Genomic DNA, 21,908 nt, shown 5'->3' with positions numbered 1-21,908 from the left:
TTTAAAATGTAACATCTGAGTTTCTGGAATGAGCACATGGCTCAAACAAAACTAACTGCAGGAGTTTGCAGAAGTTGAGATAGTTAAAGTCTTAAATGCTCATGTAGATATTTACCTGAAGTCTGTTTATTTGGTCCATAGTTAAAATATATTTTTGAAAACTCCCATCTCGACTGTCAGAAAGTTTTAATTCAGTTAGAACTTCTCAGAACTTCAGAACTTCTCTATCCTGAACCAGTTTCTTCTCAGCAGTCACACCTGGGGTTCCACAGGGCTCAATTTTGGGTCATCTTTAATTTTCTTTGTACTTGATCCATTGTGATACTATATATTTATTACACATATTGTATGACAGTTTCTTTAAAAGTCATCTTGGTGAAAGTGTGTGGAGAGAGCAACTTTAAAATCCTAAACTGGGTCTTTACTACATCCATTATCCTCCTCTGTGGTCTTTCTTTTTTCCTTCTGCTTGGCAGCTCCATGTTCAACATCTTTTGTCCAGTATATCCACTGTCGCTCCTGTGCACATGTCCAAATAATCTTGGTAATTTTTTTGTTGGTGCTTCATTGTGTTTGATGACGTTAGTGATCTAAAAATGTTAGCCCCACTACTGAGGCTAGAGCAGAACAGAAGCGTCACTTTGTTGAATTCTGCAGAAAATGCAGAGTGAGTTTAATTAGTCCATGACCTAAAAATACCATCCGCACTTAAAGTGGTCCATACGTGAAGGGAAGTGCCCTTGGATGGAAAATCTCTCAATAAACTCAAAAGATGCGTCTAAATTCAGTCACTATTTCTGAGGTGGTAGTGAAACAAGTGGAACGTATTCAATGAAGGAAACCCCAAACTCTGCACGGTCGCGGTAATAAGTTTCCCCGTGCAGGATCATCTCAGTTTGTTACACCGGAGCCGGAGCTCGTAAGCCTGATTCAGTTATTTAACTTGAGAACAAAATGTGTAAAAGTGAAAAGATTGTGTAATATGTGTGAGACTTGTCTGAATGGGAGGTTTCACTAGTGACACATGTTAATGATGTGGGAGTGTACAGGACATAACTGCCCACAATTACACGCTATACAATCTCTAATTTATACTATTTATTTAAAACTAATAAAAGATTGGATTTAAAGATTCATATTTACCTGTTTAGATTCACAGGAATAACTGTAGCATCAATTGTTCTCTTTACTGGAGCTAAAAGACTGGAAAACACACAAAAATATGTATTTACATTGGGGTGTCTACAAACTTTTGGTTGTCCAGAAATAAATGTGGAATGTTACATGTACTTCTGTTTCTGCAGCTTCATATAAAAATAACCATTAAAAACAAACAAATTCTTTCAAGGAAGAAACAGAACAATAAAAAAAAAGGAAATAACGGATAAGGCGAAGAAAAAAGCAAGTGGTACTCGAGATATTGGAAGAGGACAAAGAAATTTTCTAAATGGAAATACGCTTATGTGTTTCCTGAGACATCATGGTGTATTCTCCATCTCTGAACCAATCACACAGGGAATTTCCCTCCACCTGATGATGTCATGAAGAATCGCAGGAAGGATCAGCGGTTAAACTCTGAGCATAGTCATTCACACCTACCTACCTGCACACTAATAACAAATACATATTTTACAAACCTCAGTTTAGTCGGTCACAGATTTTCACACCTACAAGGAGGAAAATCTGCTGAGTCAAAGTAAATGAGAGTTAGTTCACAGGTTAATTAAAACATTCATTAATCAAAGACTGAAAGTGACCATCTATGCAGCCCAAGTTATGTTACTAGCTTTGTTATATTACTGTCTTTGTGAGAACTGTCACATAAACACAACCACAACACAAAGGTCATGACTTTACAGACAGATATTTCATAATAATACAAAAACACACCTCATATCACCTTGACTTGTTTCACTACTTACATCAGAAGGTGTGAAAGGTCTTTCGTTCCAAGACATTCATGTTCCTGAACACAAAGTTCCCCATTTTTTTTTCTTTACCTCAGCGTGATCTCACATTTACTGACTTGTGTCCATGTACGAAAAATTTATATTTTCCACTTTCAGAGGGTTAAAAATTTCACATGTTGAGACTGAAGGGACGGGCAGTGACGTCATTTCCATGTAATTTCACATTTCACGCAAGAGATGATAGTTGGAAAATATTTCAACACTGGAACTCAAAATCTTTTTCTTTCTTTTTTATCTAAACCTTGTTACTCTAGGTTTAGATTTTTAAAAAATCATGGCTCAAAAGAGCTAAAATACAACTGTTGCTATTTTTTAAACTTCTTTTTGGTTGCCAGGTTGATGACAAATTATACACTTCAGTTATGAAATGTACCTTTTGTTGACTTAATTAAGAGACTGATAGGTACCCTGACAATAACAAGTCATCCATCCATCCATCCATCCATCCATCCATCCTCATCCGCTTTATCCGAAGTCGGGTCGCGGGGGCAGCAGCCTAAGCAGAGAAGCCCAGACCTCCCTCTCCCCAGCCACCTCCTCCAGCTCATCCGGGGGAACACCAAGGCGTTCCCAGGCCAGCCGAGAGATATAATCTCTCCAGCGCGTCCTGGGTCTGCCCCGGGGCCTCCTCCCAGTGGGACATGCCCGGAACACCTCACCCTCACCTCAATAACAAGTCAGTAGAATGGAATTGACCTCTAACTTTTTGTTTTTAAACTCAGATAAAAGTGAGGTTATTGTACTCACCCTAAAAATCTTAGGAATGGGGTATCTGACCAAATGCTTACCCTGGATGGCATCACCTCGGCCTCCAGTAACACTGTAAGGCACCTTGGAGTCATTTTGACCACATATTAAACAAATATGTAGGACTGTTTTCTTCCATTTGCATCTTGTCTCAGAGTGATACTGACAAACCAGTTCATGCATTTATTACTTCCAGGCTGGATTACTGTAATTCTCTATTATCAGGAAGTTCTAAAAACTCCCCGAAAAGCCTTCAGTTAATCCAAAATACTGCAGCAAGAGTACTGACAGGGACTAGAAGGAGAGAGCATATTTCTCCTATCAGATTTAAAGACCTTGTAAGACTGCAGGCTTACTTGTTGTTCCTAGAGTATTTAAAAGTAGAATGGCAGGCAGTGCCTTCAGTTTTCAGGCCCCTCTTCTGTGGAATCAGCTTCCAGTTTGGATTCGGGAGACAGACACTCTACTTTTAAGATTAGGCTTAAAACTTTCTTTTTTGCTAAAGCATATAGTTACAGCTGGATCAGGTGAGTCATTGAGTGTTTCTTCTTCACTCCCCTTTTTTCACTCACTGTGTGTTTATACACCTCTCTGCATTGAATCATTAGTCATTATCAGTGTTGGGTAAGTTACTTTAAATTAGTAACTTAGTTACATTACTAGTTACTTCTCTAAAAAAGTAACTCAGTTACTTCAAGTTACTCGTTACTTTCAGAGTAACTAGTTACTAGGGAAAGTAACTTTGGTTTTACTCAGAATTCTCTTGTTAATGTGTTGCTTCTGTAACTGGATACCCAGCCAGATTGCCAGTCTTCTAGCTTGCTTACTTGCCACAAGTGCACTGTGCCACCTACCAACAGAAAGGAAAAAATAATGTGCACATTTCCACGAGAGAAATCCCACGCCTGGACCGTCGTTGACCGTCGCCATGATTCTAGTCTGCTTTTTACATCCAACACAAAAACTGCAGTCGTGGTGCTTTTGATTGTACTCAGAACTTGGAAATTCTGCCTTCTGAATAGGAAGATGTAGGTAACACCAGACTGCAGATGAGCTGCATACAGAGCTGGACTGGGACAAAAAAATCGTCCCGGGCATTTTGACTAGAGACCGGCCCACCATTATAGGAAAAATCATAAAGCCTTTGAATGAAAACAAACACTGTTGTGACAGTGATGTACACTGTTCTGATGGTATATATGTATCAATCTATCAATTGTTTGTTGTAAGACTCAGATAATTATTTTTTTTAAAGTGAGACATTTTAAATGAGAATAATAAAGAAAAGTATTTCCTTGTGCCCCCCTTTCCCTGTTAATGCCCTACCTGGCCCCCTGGCATCACTTTGCTAGATCCGCCCCTGCACAGTTACCAGCTGTCAGCTACGTAGAAAAGGATCCTGGTGTTATTTGTCTCTCAGAAACAGTTCATAACTTCCCTTCAACTCATTCATGTCACCTAAAAGGTAAACCTGTTTCTCCATCACCTGTTCAGCTCTGATGATTCAGTAAGGACATCTCCTGGTTTCATCTGCATGTTTCCCTCTCACCAGATAACCAAACCGATATCATGACCAGCAGCTTTACAGCTGTGGCTCCAGCAAACATCAGCTGATACTAGAAATTAATATTAAATAAATTCTAACAACAGCTGATCAAGCTTAAACGTGCTGCTGTTGTTTAACGCGACATCCGCTGGTTTCCTCTTTCTGGCGCAAAGTGGGCGATAAACAAACAAGAGAGAAAAGCCGATCAGCTGATCATTGATCAGTTTTATGATTGAAGTAGAAACAGGAGAGGAGAGAATGAGAGAAGAAGAGGCAGCTGTGCAGCTTCAGCTTTGTGTCTTTTTCATTGTAGCTGAAGTCCGGGACAAACTGTGTTCCTTTTCACCTCAGTACGAAACGCGTAATATTTTCTCTGAATACCAGACGATTCTGTTTTTTACGGGACGGTTGGCAACTCTAATAATTAACCGTATGAACAAAATAAAGTTCAACATCAGTAACATAGCACCCACCCAGCTGTATAGAAACTCCGTCATGCTAGCTAGCACGCAGTACGAAAATGTCAGCATACCGAAAATAAACTCCACCTAAACTTGGTTTATATCTGACCCGGATAGACTGCAGGTCATAACTTCTTACCTGAAGTTCAGTTCACCTGACACGCGGACCAGCGGCCGCTTCGGGTCTCTCCTCTTGCCTCCCTTTTCCTTCATCCACCTGCTGGCCTCCACCACTTGCTAATGTTATTGAATCTGCGGAAGCTCCGCAATATCCACCACACGAAGTAACGAGTAACGAGCCTATCTAAATCCCAGTAAGGAGTAACGCGTTCCTGGTTTTGGCATAATAACTAGTTACCGTGCTCGTTACCACAATAATAACGTAGTTACTGTAACGCGTTACTTAATAACGCGTTAGTCCCAACACTGGTCATTATTAATCTCTAGCTCTCTTCCACAAATTTTCTTTGTCCTGTCTCCCACCCCTCACCCCCAAACGTTCATGGCAGATAGCTGCCCCTCCCTGAGCCTGGTTCTGCTGGAGTTTTCTTCCTGTCTGGTAAAAGAGAGTTTTTCCTTCCCACTGTTGCCAAGTGCTTACTCATGCGGGGTCATTTACTTGTTGGGGTTTCTTTCTAATACTGTATGGTCTTTATATGACAATATAAAACACTTTGAGGCAACAGTTGTGATTGGTGCTATATAAATGAAATTGAATTGAACTGATCTGATTCCTTTGGTTGCTAGCAAGTTGATTACTTAACATTCTTATAATTTTATTGAGTTTGTTCTTAACTGCAAATAAAAACACTGGATATAAAGCAGAAGAAAGTTAGGATACTAACAAAAATAAATGATAAAAAAAAGAAGAAGCAAGCATCTATTCAATTCAGACAGCCACAGCTTCAACATGAAGTCATAATGACGCTTTGGTTCTCATTAGCTGATCTCAGTGCAGTCGGCACTTGCAACTACATGTTGGTGTGAAATAAAAAAAACTTTACTTCTCTTTTCTATGTGTAGTTGAAAACTTTAAGCATAACACCAGTAAGGAACTTTCATTCATCTTCTGGCAGCCCTGTGGTTTATGGTTGTGTGGGTTATTGTATGAAGTAATAGTGTGTAACCCACGGCATTCCCCCCACTCCACCCCAAATTTAACCCCACATTAATGAAATACGTAGAAACTTTTGGGTGTCCACATGATATTTCAAATAAATGAGTGAAGGTGTGAAAACAGCATCTGTGGGCCTCAACCTTTTGAGGAAAAGGAATATATATTCACAGTACACTCGCTCTTCCTTCTGGACTGAGGTGCCACCAGTTTTGGCATTGTGGTGTCCTGTGTGACGCGTGAAGGGGTTACCCCTAAACCCAACCCGAGAGATGGGACTTTTCTTACAAGAGAAAATGTGATGATGACAGAAGAAAAAAAGGTCCAGGTTTCTCCAGAGTTTAGAAACTCTGAATCATCGTGTGTTAGATGAATGTGGACAAAGGCAAGCTTGGAAGATTCAGCCTGTGTTCGCACCTTCTGAGTCAGTGGGCAGTCCTGTCCTGAGCTGCAGACCACTCTGTACATAACCTTTCACACACAAACATATAAAAAACACTTTCTCCGTGAAAGTAAGATTCACACGTGGTCCTGACCACTCATACTAGCCTGAACAAAAATTTTCTTTATTTAGGGGAAAATCACAAACTGTATATAAAAGATGGATGTCGCAATCGCAATCATTAAAACCACACAGTTTTATGGACTACTGTTTTGACTCTTTGGATTTGCATTTCATCCATGTCCTGTCTTTTTTCTCTTCTTATGAAAACACACGTGACCATATTTGGAAGAGAGTGTCAACCAAGCACATGCAGCTAATGCTGCATTTAGCTAGTCAGCTTGATTAACAAGATTTATTTTTAATTTGCTTTGTTAATAAATGGGGAGCTGAAAACAGCGGAAAACTAAATTTAATCAACTGAAACGTTGCCTCTTTAGAACATCTTTAAGCACAACTAAACCTTGAGCAAGACACAGCAGCACCCACTCAGTGTCATAATCCCTAAAAATACACTTCATATGATAAATGCTGAGTTTTAAAATAAATATCTCCTTGCATAACTTTTAATAAAACAATTATTAGATTTAGAGATCAAAAATAGGTCTTGTAGTTTGAGCGCTTAAGTTGGCTATTTTGACATGGGAGTCAATGACACCTGCAGTTCTTTTATGTCCACTTAAGGCTGGCTACAAAAGTGACTCTATTTCCACAGATTATCATGTTAAAATGGAGCTGAACTTTCAATTCAACTGTATTTATATAGCGCTAAATTGCAGCAACAGTTTGGAAGGCTTTGTTTTTGTAAAGCTTCAATAGGCTCAAGGCGCTTTATGTTATAAGGTAAAGACCCTATAGTAACACAAAGAAAACAGAGAAAACCCCAACACTCATATTACCCCATATGAGGAAGGAAAAACTCCCTTTTAATAGGTCTTGATGCATTCTCAATCATCCAGGAAAGTAAATCTCCAAAAGTTGAATCTGTTCATCTGGACATAGCGTTTTGTGGGAGAAACGTTTCGTCACTCATCCAAGTGACTTCTTCAGTCTCAGCTGACTGCAGGTTTCCCCAAACCTTATAAACAGTACATCTTTCGCCATCTTACAATGCTGTGATTGCAGCCATTCCCCAACTCTCTGTGAATGGTACTCATGGCCATTGATCAGTGTTCTTTGATCAGTGGGTTTTGGTCAGTGATTGTTGATGCAAATTCCCATGACCATTGGGTCATGGGAATTTGCATAATTATGATTAAGGAACTGACCTCACAGCCCATTGTTCCTCAGTGGGCTGGTTTCAGTCATTATGCAAATGTACTGTTTATAAGGTTTGGGGAAACCTGCAGTCAGCTGAGACTGAAGAAGTCACTTGGATGAGTGACGAAACGTTTCTCCCACAAAACGCTACGTCCAGATGAACAGATTCAACTTTTGGAGATCCCTTTTAATAGGAAGAAAACTCCAGCAGAACCAGGCTCAGCAAGGGCTGGCCATTTACCATGACTGGTTGGGGGTGAGCGGACAAAAAAAATATAAACTTGCTTACAGCCTGCTACAAAACTAGTTTCCCCCATAACTGAGCAAGTATGGTTTGATTGGGGGCAGCACAGTTTAGGTTTGCAAAGTTACATCTCAACAAATCACAAGACTTCTGGAACAATGTCTTTTTGGACAGATGAGACCAAAGTGAAGAAGGACACAATGCACTTCACCATGCTCGGAGAAAACCAAACACAGCATATCAGCACAAACACCTCATACCAAGTGTCATCACAGTGGTGGAGGGCTGCTCATTTAGGAACCTCACGGTGTTCTAGAGTCACATGTGAGGCCATCTATAACACAGCTAAAGCTGGGCTGAAACTGGGTCTTCAGAGGGCCAGCAATAGCCCAGTCAAAGTCCAGACGTGAACCTGAACCACAAAACACAGTGAACTGAAGCCATGGTGTAAAGAAGAGTGGGCCAACACATCAATGTGAAAAACTGATTAAATCACACAGGAAATCATCACCTTGGCATATTGCTGCTAAAAATGGTTTTGCAAGCTACTAAACCACTGGGAGTACTAAGGACTATATGCACAGATTTTATATTTTTTAAAAGATTAACAATACAAAGCTGGATGTGACATTTTTAAGTTTTATAATAAATAATTACAATATTGGGGTCAATAAAGCAAGTTTTATGGCTTTTTATGAATTGAAAATGTTTTACTGGATCAGAAAAACATAAAACTTTACAATAAGTTTTAACTTTAAAGCCCAAAGCTTTCAAAACTTAAGACCTTTCTTGGGAATTGAATTGAGAAATCCAATTCTATTGAATTCAATTTCAATAGAAATTCATCATTGACGATCATTTAAATGCGGACTGATGCTTGATAAGAATCTGCAATGACTTCTTTAAAACTGAGACAAACTTCTAACTGTGAAACCCCAGACCTTGTTTCTGTCTACGCACGAGGCTAGGGGATACCCACATCATATCACACCTGAAATGCAATCACTAAAGCGTACCTGTCTGCTTTCCTGTCTGTCTTCCTGTTTCCTGCATTTCTTTGTCTCCCTCCTGCAGACCTCGGGGGCCTCATCTGAACTCAGCCTCACACTGGCAGTCGCTTTAGATCAGGACAAAGGTTGCTTCTTACTCGCTTTAGCTCTTCCTGTGTTAACAAAGGTGACAGAAGTTGCAGAAATTTGCACTTTCAGGACTTTCACCACTTGCATTGGTTGTATTTCATGCACTATGTTTAGCTATGAATTCTGTGCTGCAAAATTTACACAGAATTTCCTGTTGGGAAAACTGCTCTGAGATTACATTAAATTGGATTGAAAAAAAGGTCTTGATTGTTAAAGTTGTATTTTTTTTCTATTTAGAGTATAAGTAGAATAGACTATGAGTAAAACCCACCTCTGTGTATCTGTCTTATCACAGGTAAGAATGCAGAATAATTGTCTTTTAAATCATTTCCATATCATCTTTTTTTCTAACTCATCATCTGTGACCATTTCTTCTGAAACCACTACTTTGGGTTGCATTTTTCTTCCATGGCAGGAAACACATTACAGGGGCCTTCAGAAAGTCCTGCAGGTTAATCTGGGCTAAAGAAACATTGGAAAAGGGTTTGCTGGCATAGCAACACTGGGGTGTACAATAAAACTCTATTTTTTGTTGTTTTTTTCTTTGCATGAGTGTTATATTAGTTGGTGCAACACAGACACTAAGGAATTTTAGATGTTGAGCTATAGAGATATCATCATAATAACAACAAGAATAAACATAATTTTGCAAACTGAAGTCTTTTTTAACTAATGGAATGGCAGAATGCATTTTTTCCACGAAGACCTCTTTCCTCATTTACAGTAAATCTTTTTCTCTGAAGGTCAGACCCTTCTGTGGTCACACCTTATTTTCGTTGGTTTCACTTGATATAAATTTCAACAGGGTTTTTTCCACACACTGCATGCTGCACTAATATTTTCAGTGTTGCTACTACCAAAGAATAAATATATTTGCATGAACGGGCGTGGAGCTAACAAGAAACCCCTTACATCACGTCTGTTTCCTTTAAACTGAATGGGGAACTGCTCACTATTCTGATTACTCAATAGAGGCCTTCACACCTAGAATGACATAGTTTCCTTTCATCATCTTACCTGACATCCGCTTCTCTATTGTCCATTGCTCTGTATAATAAAATACAATGCTTCAGGTTTTTACAGATTTTCGAGTTTATAAGCAATCAAGGGCTGATATACAGCTGCAATATGAAAACATAGCATCACATTAGCTTGTACAGACATTTTCAACAATAGTAGCCTTCCTAAGTTTTTCAATGAATCTTCAGACACAAACTTATCTTAACAGAGGTGATTATTCCTGACTATTCCTAAAAAAAAAATCTCACAGCTTTCATGATATCTAAGAGGTAATTCTCCTTTCGGAGGTAACCAGGAAGGGTCCAGCTTGGAATAATGAATTTATTTATTTCAAATTAAAATTTTGATACTTATATTATTTTCAGCTTTCTAAGTCTTTATCTGCTATTTCTTTGCAAACAAACTGTGAACTCTTCGAGGTCTTTCGAGGAAATTCCAGGGCTTCATTGTCTTCAATGTAAAAATGGAGGTTTGTGTAGTGAGTAATCTTTTGCTTTTGGGAGATCAGCATCCTCACATGGTTGCCAATTCTATTGCATTTTACTTAGATTTGAAATCCTATTAATCATAATTGTCTGTCTTTAATTTTTGAGTAAAGCCTTTAACCCTGTGAAGACTAAGTCATTATCAGAGCTTCATAGCCCAAAACAACTTTATTGGAAAAACACGGAGAGTTTTTGATGCATTTCTGTAAGAACTATTTTTGTAACAGGAAAAAACCCCTTACATATTCTCATCCACATTAGGGTTGGGGTCATCATGGAGAATAACGTAAACCGCAGTTATATCATAAATTATCATGTCTGTAATTGCTTTACTTTGTCGTCTATGAGCTGGGTTGCAGTGTAATTGGGGGCTTGTCCAGGATAATTTTTACTTTGAATTGCCGTTTTGTATTTATGGGAAAAATTAAGTGAAATTAAAATTTGCAGTGTAATTTAGCAGTCTCTTTTAGTTGCTTGAGTGTCCCAGTTGCCAAAGATTTTTTTTCCTGCTACTCTTTATTTACTGTTATTCTATTTGCAATACTCTGCTTGCCAACTGATTTTCACACACTCTCGGCTGCAATACATTTAGTGTACTTAAGACTACTCACATGTGCATTGCTATTGAGTGGTTAATTATCTTCATTATCATGTAATTTTAACTGATATAAACTGCTGCACTGACAGAACGTAGGCCATTCTGGGTCTTAACAGCATGCAGATGTTTCAAAATACAAGTCTGGTGATATTTTATATCTTGTGTAACATGAGGGTTTGCTTTGTGGTTTGGAATCTCTGGCCTCATAATAGTTCAGTGGCCACTCAGAAGCCAGGAAATCCTATACTAATCCTATAAAAATGCAGGGAAACCAACTAGGCAGATTCAACGCATACTTATTACTGCTTTGAAAGTGCATGTGTAAACATTCAGATGTTTAAACATGTAAATATCAAAACATGTAACCAGCAAATGGGTACATAACTAGCTCTATAACCCTCATAAACACCTCTTTGTGTATCAAATGACATCTAAATTTACTTCTACACTTTACACTTGTTTATTGTCAACAAATCCTATAAAATGAACAAAATTAAGAAGTAACATCTATAAATAGTTTCTCCAATAAAGCTACAAAAAGTTAATTAAAAAATAACACCACCCCATTAGAGCACTTTGCTCTCACACTGCAGGCTCACTTGTTGTTCCTAGAGTATTTAAAAGTAGAATGGGAGGGAGAGCCTTCAGTTTTCAGGCCCCTCTTCTATGAAACCAGCTTCCAGTTTGGATTTGGGAGACAGATCCTCCCTTAGTTATGCTGCAACAGGTGTAGACTGCTGGGGGAGTCCCGTGATGCATTGAGTATTTGTTCTTCAGGCACCTATTGTCATGGCTGGCAGACCGTGGGGATGTGGGAAGGAGGACCTAAATGCAGGACTCTTCAATGCACGCAATGAGTTTATTTAAAGTGACGTAAATAATACAAAACAATAAATCCCCGTGTGTTCCCGACTTCCACTCCATGTCTTCTCCCAGTGTTTGTACTCCGTGCCCGCTGTCCTCTCAGTCCCACAATTCTCCTGGGAAAACAGAGGCAGCCATTAGTACCATCAATTTCACTGGTAAGCACACACTCATAAACAAACAAGCTGGGGAACTGACGGGAAGTCTCATGCAACAATCCTGCACTGTTGGGAGCTCCATCATTCTCTTAAATAGCTCCTCCAGTGAGCCTGATCAGCAGCAGGTGTGTGGCAATGGTCTTCAGGTGTGGCCAGTCCCCTAACAGGGCCACACCCACCAGGCCTGAAGGTGCCTGTCACTTGGCCTACAAGAAACAGCTGCACATACACACACACCTCCCTACATACAAACGTGGACACAGAACAGCAGCACAGTGCAGCTAAAACACATTATAATAAGCGTTTATACTGCTTATGGACCCTGGGTCCTCAGACCCAGGTCTACCTTACAATATAAAGTGCCTTGAGGCTACCGTTGTTGTGATTTGGCGCTATAACTAATTTTAATTATCAGTTCATAGATTGAAAAGATTTCCTGATATTCTGAACATTTTCTATCCCATTAAAAAAAACAACCTCCCAGCACTTTTTAACTTGATTTCCAGAAAAAAATACACTTTTAAAGTACTGTGAGTACTGTGCAAAAGGCTTAAGCCACTCATTACTTCTTTAGATTTACTTTCAAAGAGGCCAGCTTTCTTGTAATTTTGGTCTTGAACAATGTTTGCCAACTTTCAAGAAGATCTTTTAACATTTTTCTTTAATATTGGCTGTCCTTATAGCTGACACTTGTCAGAGGAAATTTCGTGTTTGTTAAGCCACTTCACACTGACCTATGAATCATTTGAGCCTAAAAAGGATTCCTAACTCAAAGGAAGAACCAGTGTTGTGTATTAACATGCAGTATAGCTCTCAAAAATGAGTACACCCCTCACATTTTTGTAAATATTTTAATATATCTTTTCATGGGACAACACTGAAGATAAGACACTTTGATACAATGTAAAGTAGTCAGTGTACAGCTTGAATAACAGTGTAAAATTGCTGTCACCTCAAAATAACTCAACACACAGCCATTAAAGCCTAAACTGCGGGCAACAAAAGTGAGTACAAAGTGATAATGTCCAAACTGTACCCAATTAGCCATTTTCCATTTTGGTGTCATGTGACTCTTTAGTGTTACAAGGTCTCAGGTGCAAATGTGGAGAAGTGTTGAATTTGGCGTTATTTCAGCTACTGTAACAGAAACTTGGCATATCTTAGCATGGTGTGCAGTGCATCCTTAAAAATTTGAGGAAACTGGACAAATTGAAGAAAAGGAAGTGGTTGTAGGCTTACTAAGCTAGCTACAGCAGGTGAACACTATCTGACCATTTAGTTAATTCATTTAATGTTCACTGAAATCTCATCAGAATGGTCTAAGTGAATGGGGTGCTGTGAAGAAGCCATTTGTAAAGAAAGGAAACAGGGAGAAAGGCCTAAGAATGCCAAATTAGACTAAGGAGTGGACTGAAAGTCAGTGGCAACACATCTGATGGAGTGAGTGTCTACAGCTTAGGAAAACCTAAGAGTTCAGGGTGAAGAATAAAGGTTTAATACGAAATATTGACTTTCAGTCACATTAGAATTCTACTCATTTTTTGCCTAATGTTCTGTATTTCCATGTATGCTTGGACATCTTTCAGTAGCACCACAGTGAATGTCATGCACATCCACAATTAAAAGTTAAAAAAGAAACTAAACAGAAAATCTTTGCTATAAAAAACGATGAGTGCCGTTTAAATGATAGAAGGATCCAAGTTCTTACAACTTATTGCAGGATGACGATAGTCGAGTTCCTGCAGGCTTTATTTGTGCCTCAGCAGGCCTCTGTAGAAATATACACCATCAAAAGTTTTAGAGTTTTCAATAAAACATGAGACACAACCAATCCAGCAGCAACTTCAATCTGTGCAATGCGTCGCTTTGGTTTCTGTCCTGAAGAACCAGTTTCATTGAAACGATGTGCAAAAACGGGAAACGGGTTTTGAGGTGCGTGTTTGGCAGATGTGTCACAGAGGTGTTACCCAGTCAGCAACAAGAGGCACATATATTCCACCATCATACAAAGGCCATGCACGCAATGGATCAGCTTTCAACTGTTGTGATTCCCAACGCGTAGGTGATATCACAGCATTACCAGGACTGTTGTTTTCTGTCAGTGCCATCACTGATGATGACCCTAACCCTGACTCTGATCCCACAGTCTATCCTCTCACTTTCATTAGTAACTTTAACCTAGAACTTTGGATGGAAGAGAATAAATTAGAAGTCTAATAGACCCTAAAATTTGATTAAACGTGTTAAAATAAAAACAGACCATAAAACAGAATAAAATAAAGGCAAAGGAGGAAGCTGCATGATGACACGAGCTAGCCAGTGTCTTAATTTTGGAACAATGAAATCATCCACCCAGTAGTTGGAGCTCCCCCTGCTTTAATAATCTGGGAACTTAGTGCAAAGTGAGAAAATAAATTAACTCTAACTGTTATGAGTTTTTAAAAAAATAAAAAAAAATCATTTAAAAAATAAAAATAAACAAAAAGAAAACAGTCCGATTTGGGCGGAAGTTGTTACCAATCATGACGTGGACCTCATGGGGCTGAAAGCCATTTGAACTGATTATTAAATCAAATGGAGTTACAGTGAACAAATGAATGTGTAAATGTTTTTCTATGTGGAGATATTTTAGTCTTGTAAAATCTACCCAGTCACCAGCTGCCTAACCCAACCCTACCACGGAGGATGAGGGGTCGGTATTATCTCAGTCACACTCTGAGCATCCCAGCAAATGTTTCCTTGCAGATCAGGCCTCATTCAGCTTTTGACCCCACTAGTGAGCATATACAAAATAAGTTAAGATTCTTAGCTCCAAACAGTTTATCAGGTCAGGTGAATATTACTGAAGAACAACCCTTGTCCTAATTATAAACCACTTAGAACTATTACTTTCTTTGTGCCATGACTGCCAAAATTTGGAGAAAATTTTAGTCTGACTCCTCAAATGTGATGACCTCACAGGCTTTTATTAGATCAAACTATGAATCTGTACCCAACACTAATAGATCGATGGATAGGTTTATCAGCACGACGTGGCACATGCATGGCCCGCGATCAGAAACCGTCAGAGGTGGCTGTGAAATCCCAGATGCAGTGGATTCAATGGAGGTGTAATGATTTCCGTAACGGAATCGCTGGATCTAATGGTTTCCGACACAGGGTGCCACCTCACTCTTTCACGCAGCGTGCTTTCCAGTCATTGCTCCTCGAACCTCAGTGCACGCTTTGAGAGGTTAATGCAATTATGAGAGGTCTAATGCAAACTATTAGACCCCTCTGCAACTTCAAGTCTGACCAGCAAAAGCACAAATTTTAATAAAACAGCTGGGAGACGCAAAATTCTGCAGTGAGCAGATGATTTGGGTATGATATGCATGAGTGGGAAGCCGACCCCTCACCCTCTTCTATGAAGTTGTTGATTTAAAGGAAACTACACCAACCACATTTTCACACCTAGATCATCGCTGCATCTCTCTCTCTCTCTCCCTCTGAGTGCATGTCTATGTCACTCTGCCACTTTGCCTCTCTCTCTCTCGCAGAGTTATAAATAAAAGCTTTCATGACAAGTCAAACAGTTCGAGCCAACTTCAGGGTAAGACAGGCACTGTCAGTCAGATCATCAGTCACTCAGTCAGGGAGGACACTGCTCAGCCAGAATCCGTTCTCAAATTGAAAACGCTCAACCCGGATTGGGAATCAAACCGAAGACTCAACTACACTCAGGGGTAATACGAACAGAGATAGGATGGCTACCACAGTGAGGGCAGCAGTCTGTCTGTGCCTCTGGCTTTTTGCCTGCCAGGTCAGAGGATCCCACATCCCAGCAGAGATGAACTTGACCATCCATAGGCTGTTGCAGCACTATGTGAGTATTCACTGCACTTCAACTGCTACTTAGTACTTCAATAATACTAGACTGTGCAGCTCTACAGACTTTCTGTTTCCTCCTGTTTGTCACAGTGATGCTCTTACCACAAACACACACACACATGCGCAAAGATGCCTTTTTAAATTTCCACGTAAGTGTGTGGTTAAAGGACCATTTTAACCCGCGAGGCGCTAAATACTACACACCCAGCCTGGAGCATCTTACATACGAAACTTTATGTGAATGATATCATGTTTCATGTGGTGATGCAGAGGCGAGCAGGGACACTTCCTGGAATGGTGGATTCAAGGATGAGACAGAGTCACATCACAGATGTGGGAGTGTCCTTGAATGCACCATCAAATTTTTCAGCAAAATAGCTATGCATGTGCTCATTGAACCCCCAACCCCCACCCCAAAAAGGGCTTATTATTTTCCTGTTTTAGCAGCTTGTTTTTGTAATTTGTTTAGTTTTTCATTGCTGTTTGGCAGAAGTTCTTAACAATCCTTTAAACTTCATGACAGACAGTCCTTGAAGGCACCAGAAATGATAGAAAGCTCTGAACACAGAAACAGCTGAACTCACGCTGTCTTTTATAACTGCTGTTGGAATATTGGCCTTCTCATGTTTATCACTGTCAGAAAAAAAAACACTTTTAAAATGTTTTTGTCTTTTTCAGACAAATTTCTCAATTTCTTTACAGTCTCCATATTTGACATCAGACACAGTATGGCCGACCGGCTTTAAACGCACCGTTCGTACGCTTTCTAAAGTTTTAATCTTCAGTTATCAGTTTCAGATCAAATTCCAATTTAATCTCGGATCTTTTAGTCCAATAATCATTATATTTCACCTTTTTCCTTTACTTCTGTTATTGGTTCTGAATATAGCAGCTAACCTGCTAGCAACCGGCTAGCAGGCTTCCCGTGAGTGGCTTCCAGTGAAATTCCGAATCAGTTTTAAAATGCTGGGTTTTTTTATATATGAAGCAAAGTAAATGAGCAGTTGCTCTCTCCAGTCAGCCAATCGGGGTTTTATTAACAACAGCTTGGCAGAATTATTGGTTTCCTTTAAAAAACTAAAACTGAAAAACTTTTATAAGTTAGTGATTCCTTTCACCTTATTTTCTGCTCCAGTTCAAACCATGTTTGACCACGTTTGTGAGCTGAGATAAAACCCAATACAGTTATTATTCATTATTAATGTCAAACATGAACTGAAAACATCTGTTTTTGTGTCTTTTGCAGAAAATTTCAAACCAGGAAAGATTTAATGGGAAACCCGTATTTCCTAGTGACCAGAACAAAAAAATCGAGGTAAGATTCATGTGATTAATGGGAACGCATTGTTTGTCCACAAAATGTAAAATGTCCATGCAATTCAAAGAAAAGGTTTCTTGTGGCAAATGAGAGTTTTGCTCTAACTATGGCCTTACTATAACCTCAAATGGATAGACAGAATTTAGGATACACACGTGTGGCTTAAGGTCCACGTGGTAAGCATCAAGGTAGCTTAGTCTAAAGCTCAGTATTAATACTGGAAACCATGCTGTACTCCATCCCTACACAAAGAAATGAGGAACTATTTATATTCATCCACCCAGTGTCTTTGGCATCATCATCACTAAAGTGGATTTCCAGATGGTGTAAAGATAATAAAACCACCTTTTTCACTTTGGCTTTTGCATGTCTATGAAAGAGTGAAGACACTGATTGGTAATCAGGCATCTTTAAAGCTGTTAGCAGGTGAATTTCTGAACTCTGGAAAGAGTCAGGATACTCGATGGAGGCAAACCTCCTGTTGAGCTCCTCCATCTTTGGCTAACAGGCACTCCCTGAGTCAGCAGCCAGCTGGTATTTCCAGGTTTTATGTTTCATTTTAAGTTGAGGTTTTTGTGGGTTTTCCCTTCACTTTGCTGGCTCTGCAGGATGCCACCTTTCTGCAGCTATTCTCAGTCTCCCGATCAAACTTTCACTTTTCACCAACATCACTTACAAGGCCGTTTCATGGTTGGTTTCAAGTACTGACATCAAGCCAAGGGAGCACAGACTGAAGAGCTCTGGTCGGCAGTTTTTTTATGTCACTCTGTTTGAAGTTCTGTGTGGTTAGATGGCTATCAGGTTCAGGTTGAAGCTTCTGCAAATTTGGAATAAAAAGGAACGTTTTTTGAGGATGTTTATCTTCTAACTAATTATTAAAAGTCTCATTGATATTATTGTAAAGTAACTAAAACTGTGAATTAAAGCAGTCAACAGCAAACAAGAAAAAAGAAAAAAAATGGAGAAAACTTGAAGCAAAACAATGGAAATTTTGTTGCACTGCCTCTTGAGGAACAGTTAAAGATATTGCTAGTAAAAGAAGAAAAGTATCAGCGCCTTTCTAAAACTGAAATGTTCAAGTAGATTAACTGTGGTCACCACCTCCTATAACCAGCAATATCTTCCAGCACTCAGAAACATTTTGACAGGTTAGTCATAAGAGTTGGAAATTCAAAGTCAAGATAAGTTTCTATTATAGCTTAACACATGGTGGTATGCAGGGGGGGGGAGGCTGGCATATAGGAGTTGTATGGAGGGTGGTATTTTGCATGAACTTTATGGCAACCCACCAGGTTTTCCTATTTAGAGGTTTCTTTACCACCACACCTACCCCAGTGTTGCATTTCATATATTTTAGAGATATCTAATGACTCATCTGAGCTTTAACGCCATTTGCCCCCTCTCATTCGAAGGAAACGTCTTACACCTTTTAGCTTGCTTCGGTCCGGTCAGTTCATCGTGCTGTTGCCTCTCTCAGGTTTTAAAGCTCTTTAAAAACACTCTTGATGGTGCCACTGATAGAGTTTTGTCAGGGATCCCACAGCTTTTGTTGCTTCTGACATGAAAGGTTTTTGGTTGTCACCAGAAATTACCACAGATTTTTCAACAAGTGTAAGTGAATAGACCAAATTGAAAACAAACACTAGGTCAAACATTGAGCCACAAACTCTCATTTCTTACATCCAAACTAGTAGTTTCAGTCCTGTTAAAAGTGCATGGATATGACATTCAGGTTTAACAGCAGTCAATGAGTGGTATTCCCCTTTAAGGCCTTCTCTGTAAGCTTAACTGTTGTGTGGGAAACCACAGAGTTTTTTCCATTGTGTGAAACGTTTTTAGCACCTAAGGTTGTAATGTTTGTGAAGCAACCTTGTCCTCACATCTCAGTTTTTCTGTAGGTTTATTTACTACAAATGCATTCTGCGTTGTTTCAGATTTTTGGCTTTTGGTACCCGAGTCCCCAAAATCTGCGAAATTCAGCATTTTCTGGCATTTTCAAAGCCATATTTGCACAACCATATATATTCATATTAAACAAACATAAGCCATTTGTACTTTCATGTCATTACCTCTCTGTTTCTCTTTCTCAGACCAAGTTGATCTTCATGGGTGGTGTTTTGGAGTCGTACGAAAAGCTGCTTGGCCACATGTTGAAACAACTGCCCACTCCGAGTCCCCAGATCACCGGGAGCAACGCGCAACCTGGCTCGGCCATCACCGCCGCCTCCAGCAGCACCAACAACTCAGGCTCGCTACCAGGCACAGATGTCAGATCAGAGCTGAATTACATCCTGAAGAAGGTCCAGGAGCTGAAGAAACACCGCTACCATGAGCAGGAGAAACTTCTGCAGGGATTGGAGACCCTCAGAGATATCAAGGTAGAGAGCACTCTGATTGCTTCTTGGCTGTGAAAGCCTTAACTTATGACTTAGGACTTATGTAAACCCAACAGTGAGGTTTCTGTAAAGCCTATGTTGAGGATTGTGCAGTGATTAAGAGGAGCTCACAATAAGCCTCAGGATGGGTTGGGCAGCCCGTATGAATGGCTTATGTAAAGCCTTAAAAGTTAGACTTGGAAAGATTTGACCAACCTTATTGAGGGCTGATATAAGTCCCAAATTCATATTTAAGAACAAATGCCTGGGTCCTACAAATGTCTTTGGAAAGCTTACCCTCTGAACATCCAGAGCAAGTCCCTGGCTGCCCATCTGGGGTTTTGTTTTAGTGAAAAACAGGCAGTTTTTGAGAATATAGACAATGTGACATTTCAGATCAGGTCTCATCCATTTTGGCAATACAGTTTTTGTGTTAAAGACTTTTGCATTTGGTTTAAAACAGACAAAAAGAGAGAAATCATATCCTAACCTTAGATTAGTCATCGGTGACCTGCAGGATATTATGAGGTTTAATAACCCTTATAGCAGCATCCACAAAGGATTTAAATAGAAACTAGGAAAAGAAAAGGCAGAGAGAAAGTTAATTTAGGGCCTAGGTGAGACTTGAAATAAGGTATTATATAGGGCTTAAAATAATGTGTTTTTTGCGGGTCTTAAATTTGTGATGCTTACACCACGGGTGTGCCTTAGTTATTCTGAAAGCTCACAAAGGTCTTACATTATGGAAGGGTTTTAAATGTTGATTTCATTGTGCTGAATGTTAACAAAGGTCCTCTCTGTAACTGTGTGATCATCATCATTAATGTCAAACTTGCCTTTGTCTCTCTCTCTCTCCTGTAGATGAATGACCACATCGTTCAGAGCAAAGCACTTTGGCAGCTGCCACAGCTGTACGAAGAGGCGAGCTCACTCCCCGAAATCAAGATCCAGAGGAGACGCAGACGGCGGAGGCAAACAAAGGCTAAAGGTCGCCCCAGAGTTTAAAAGGCGACCTAAAGGGCATAAAGAGCAATAACAGTAAATAAAAAGGATGCAGGATGTTTAAATTATACAAGACCAAAAGATTCTCAAACTGAAACCAGTGTGTCTAGTTGTTAGGATTTTCTATTCTATTGAAAATTTTCATCTATATTTATATTTAAATTAAGAGTGAACCAGCAGCCTAAGCCTTATAAGATCGTAGTCTTGGAAAAATATTTTTATATAAAGTTTGGTGTGTGATACTTGAAACCAGCATAAAAGTTTGATCCTGTGGAATATTTTCACTGAAGGATCCAGAGATTATACCTAATTGTTTTCAACATGGAGTTTCACCCAGTGGAAATACTTGATTTAATGTTGTTTTTTGTCTGTTTTAAAAACTTCACAGTATTAAAAACCCACAAAACAAAGATATGTTTAATAGTGGTTAGAGTTTATTTTTTACTGAATATTTTGTAAATTTAGGACATTTTTTTTCTTGTATTTTTTTTTAAAGTTAAAAACCCCTGAATTCTTTCTGAGTGAAACTCCCTCTTGTTGCACTGAGATTGGCCTGCAGTGGAGAAATGGGCGGTTCCGGACTGACTGATAATTACTGATAGGTAGTTTTCCAGATTTATCACATTTTGAACCTCGTGTTGAGGAATTACATTTATGCAAAGTAAATGTGTGAAATCCCGTTTACGTGACAGATTTAATGACGTTTTCACGTGATTGTATTCTATAAGTTGATTTTTTGTCTCAATGGGAACCCTGACCTAGCTTCTCCACTGCAGTGCCAATGAGAGCTGATGGTGATGATGTTTACAGTACAAAGTACTTCAGTGTACTACTATTCCTCTGAACAGTCAGGTTCAGTACTGTAGTACTTTAATTACTTTGTAGTTGAAGTACTAAAACCTTCAGGATTTTTTTTATTTTTACTGACATATTGTAGTTTTCTTTATTTATTTTGTATTTAAGTTGTTGATTGTTGATTATTTATTATTAATTTATTGATTGGCAAATGCACCTGAATAAAACAGAATGACGCTGATTATGGCTCATGTGCAGTTTCTTGTAGATTTAAGTTCTTGGTTGTAAAGATTTTGGTTTTCCAAAAAACACTTGTCCCACACCTGGATGTAAAACATCACGAGGAAGGAAAGGTGTGATGGAGAATTTATAGGAACTTTTATGACTTTTAATCTACTGATTCCTGTTGCTGAACACAAATTTTTACTTTATTATTATTTTGTCCCTGAACATGACTTTTTATCAGTGGAGAGGAGGCGGAGGAGCGAGTCGGCTCACGC

General features: G+C 39.2%; 1 protein-coding gene and 1 long non-coding RNA gene across 2 annotated transcripts; one reads left to right on the top strand and one right to left on the bottom strand.

Moving 5' to 3' along the window:
* Positions 1–589: 589 nt before the first annotated feature.
* On the bottom strand, positions 590–1,977 carry LOC112842616 (uncharacterized). The gene is made up of 3 exons (XR_003214471.1): positions 1,638–1,977; positions 1,144–1,203; positions 590–651 (listed from the first exon to the last, which is right to left on the bottom strand). It is a non-coding gene; the product is annotated as an uncharacterized LOC112842616 (long non-coding RNA).
* Positions 1,978–15,793: 13,816 nt separating this feature from the next.
* Positions 15,794–20,616, top strand: ifng1 (interferon gamma 1). Its single transcript, NM_001287402.1, has 4 exons — positions 15,794–15,913; positions 17,165–17,233; positions 19,327–19,614; positions 20,473–20,616. Exons 1-4 carry the CDS (start codon positions 15,794–15,796, stop codon positions 20,614–20,616), a joined length of 621 nt encoding a protein of 206 aa, NP_001274331.1.
* The last annotated feature ends 1,292 nt before the right edge of the window (positions 20,617–21,908 follow it).

This window comes from Oreochromis niloticus, linkage group LG17 (assembly GCF_001858045.2).
Source record: "Oreochromis niloticus isolate F11D_XX linkage group LG17, O_niloticus_UMD_NMBU, whole genome shotgun sequence".
Taxonomy (NCBI): Eukaryota; Metazoa; Chordata; class Actinopteri; order Cichliformes; family Cichlidae; genus Oreochromis; species Oreochromis niloticus.
Note: the sequence above shows the minus strand (reverse complement) of the source record. Positions and strands in the feature narration are given on the sequence as shown.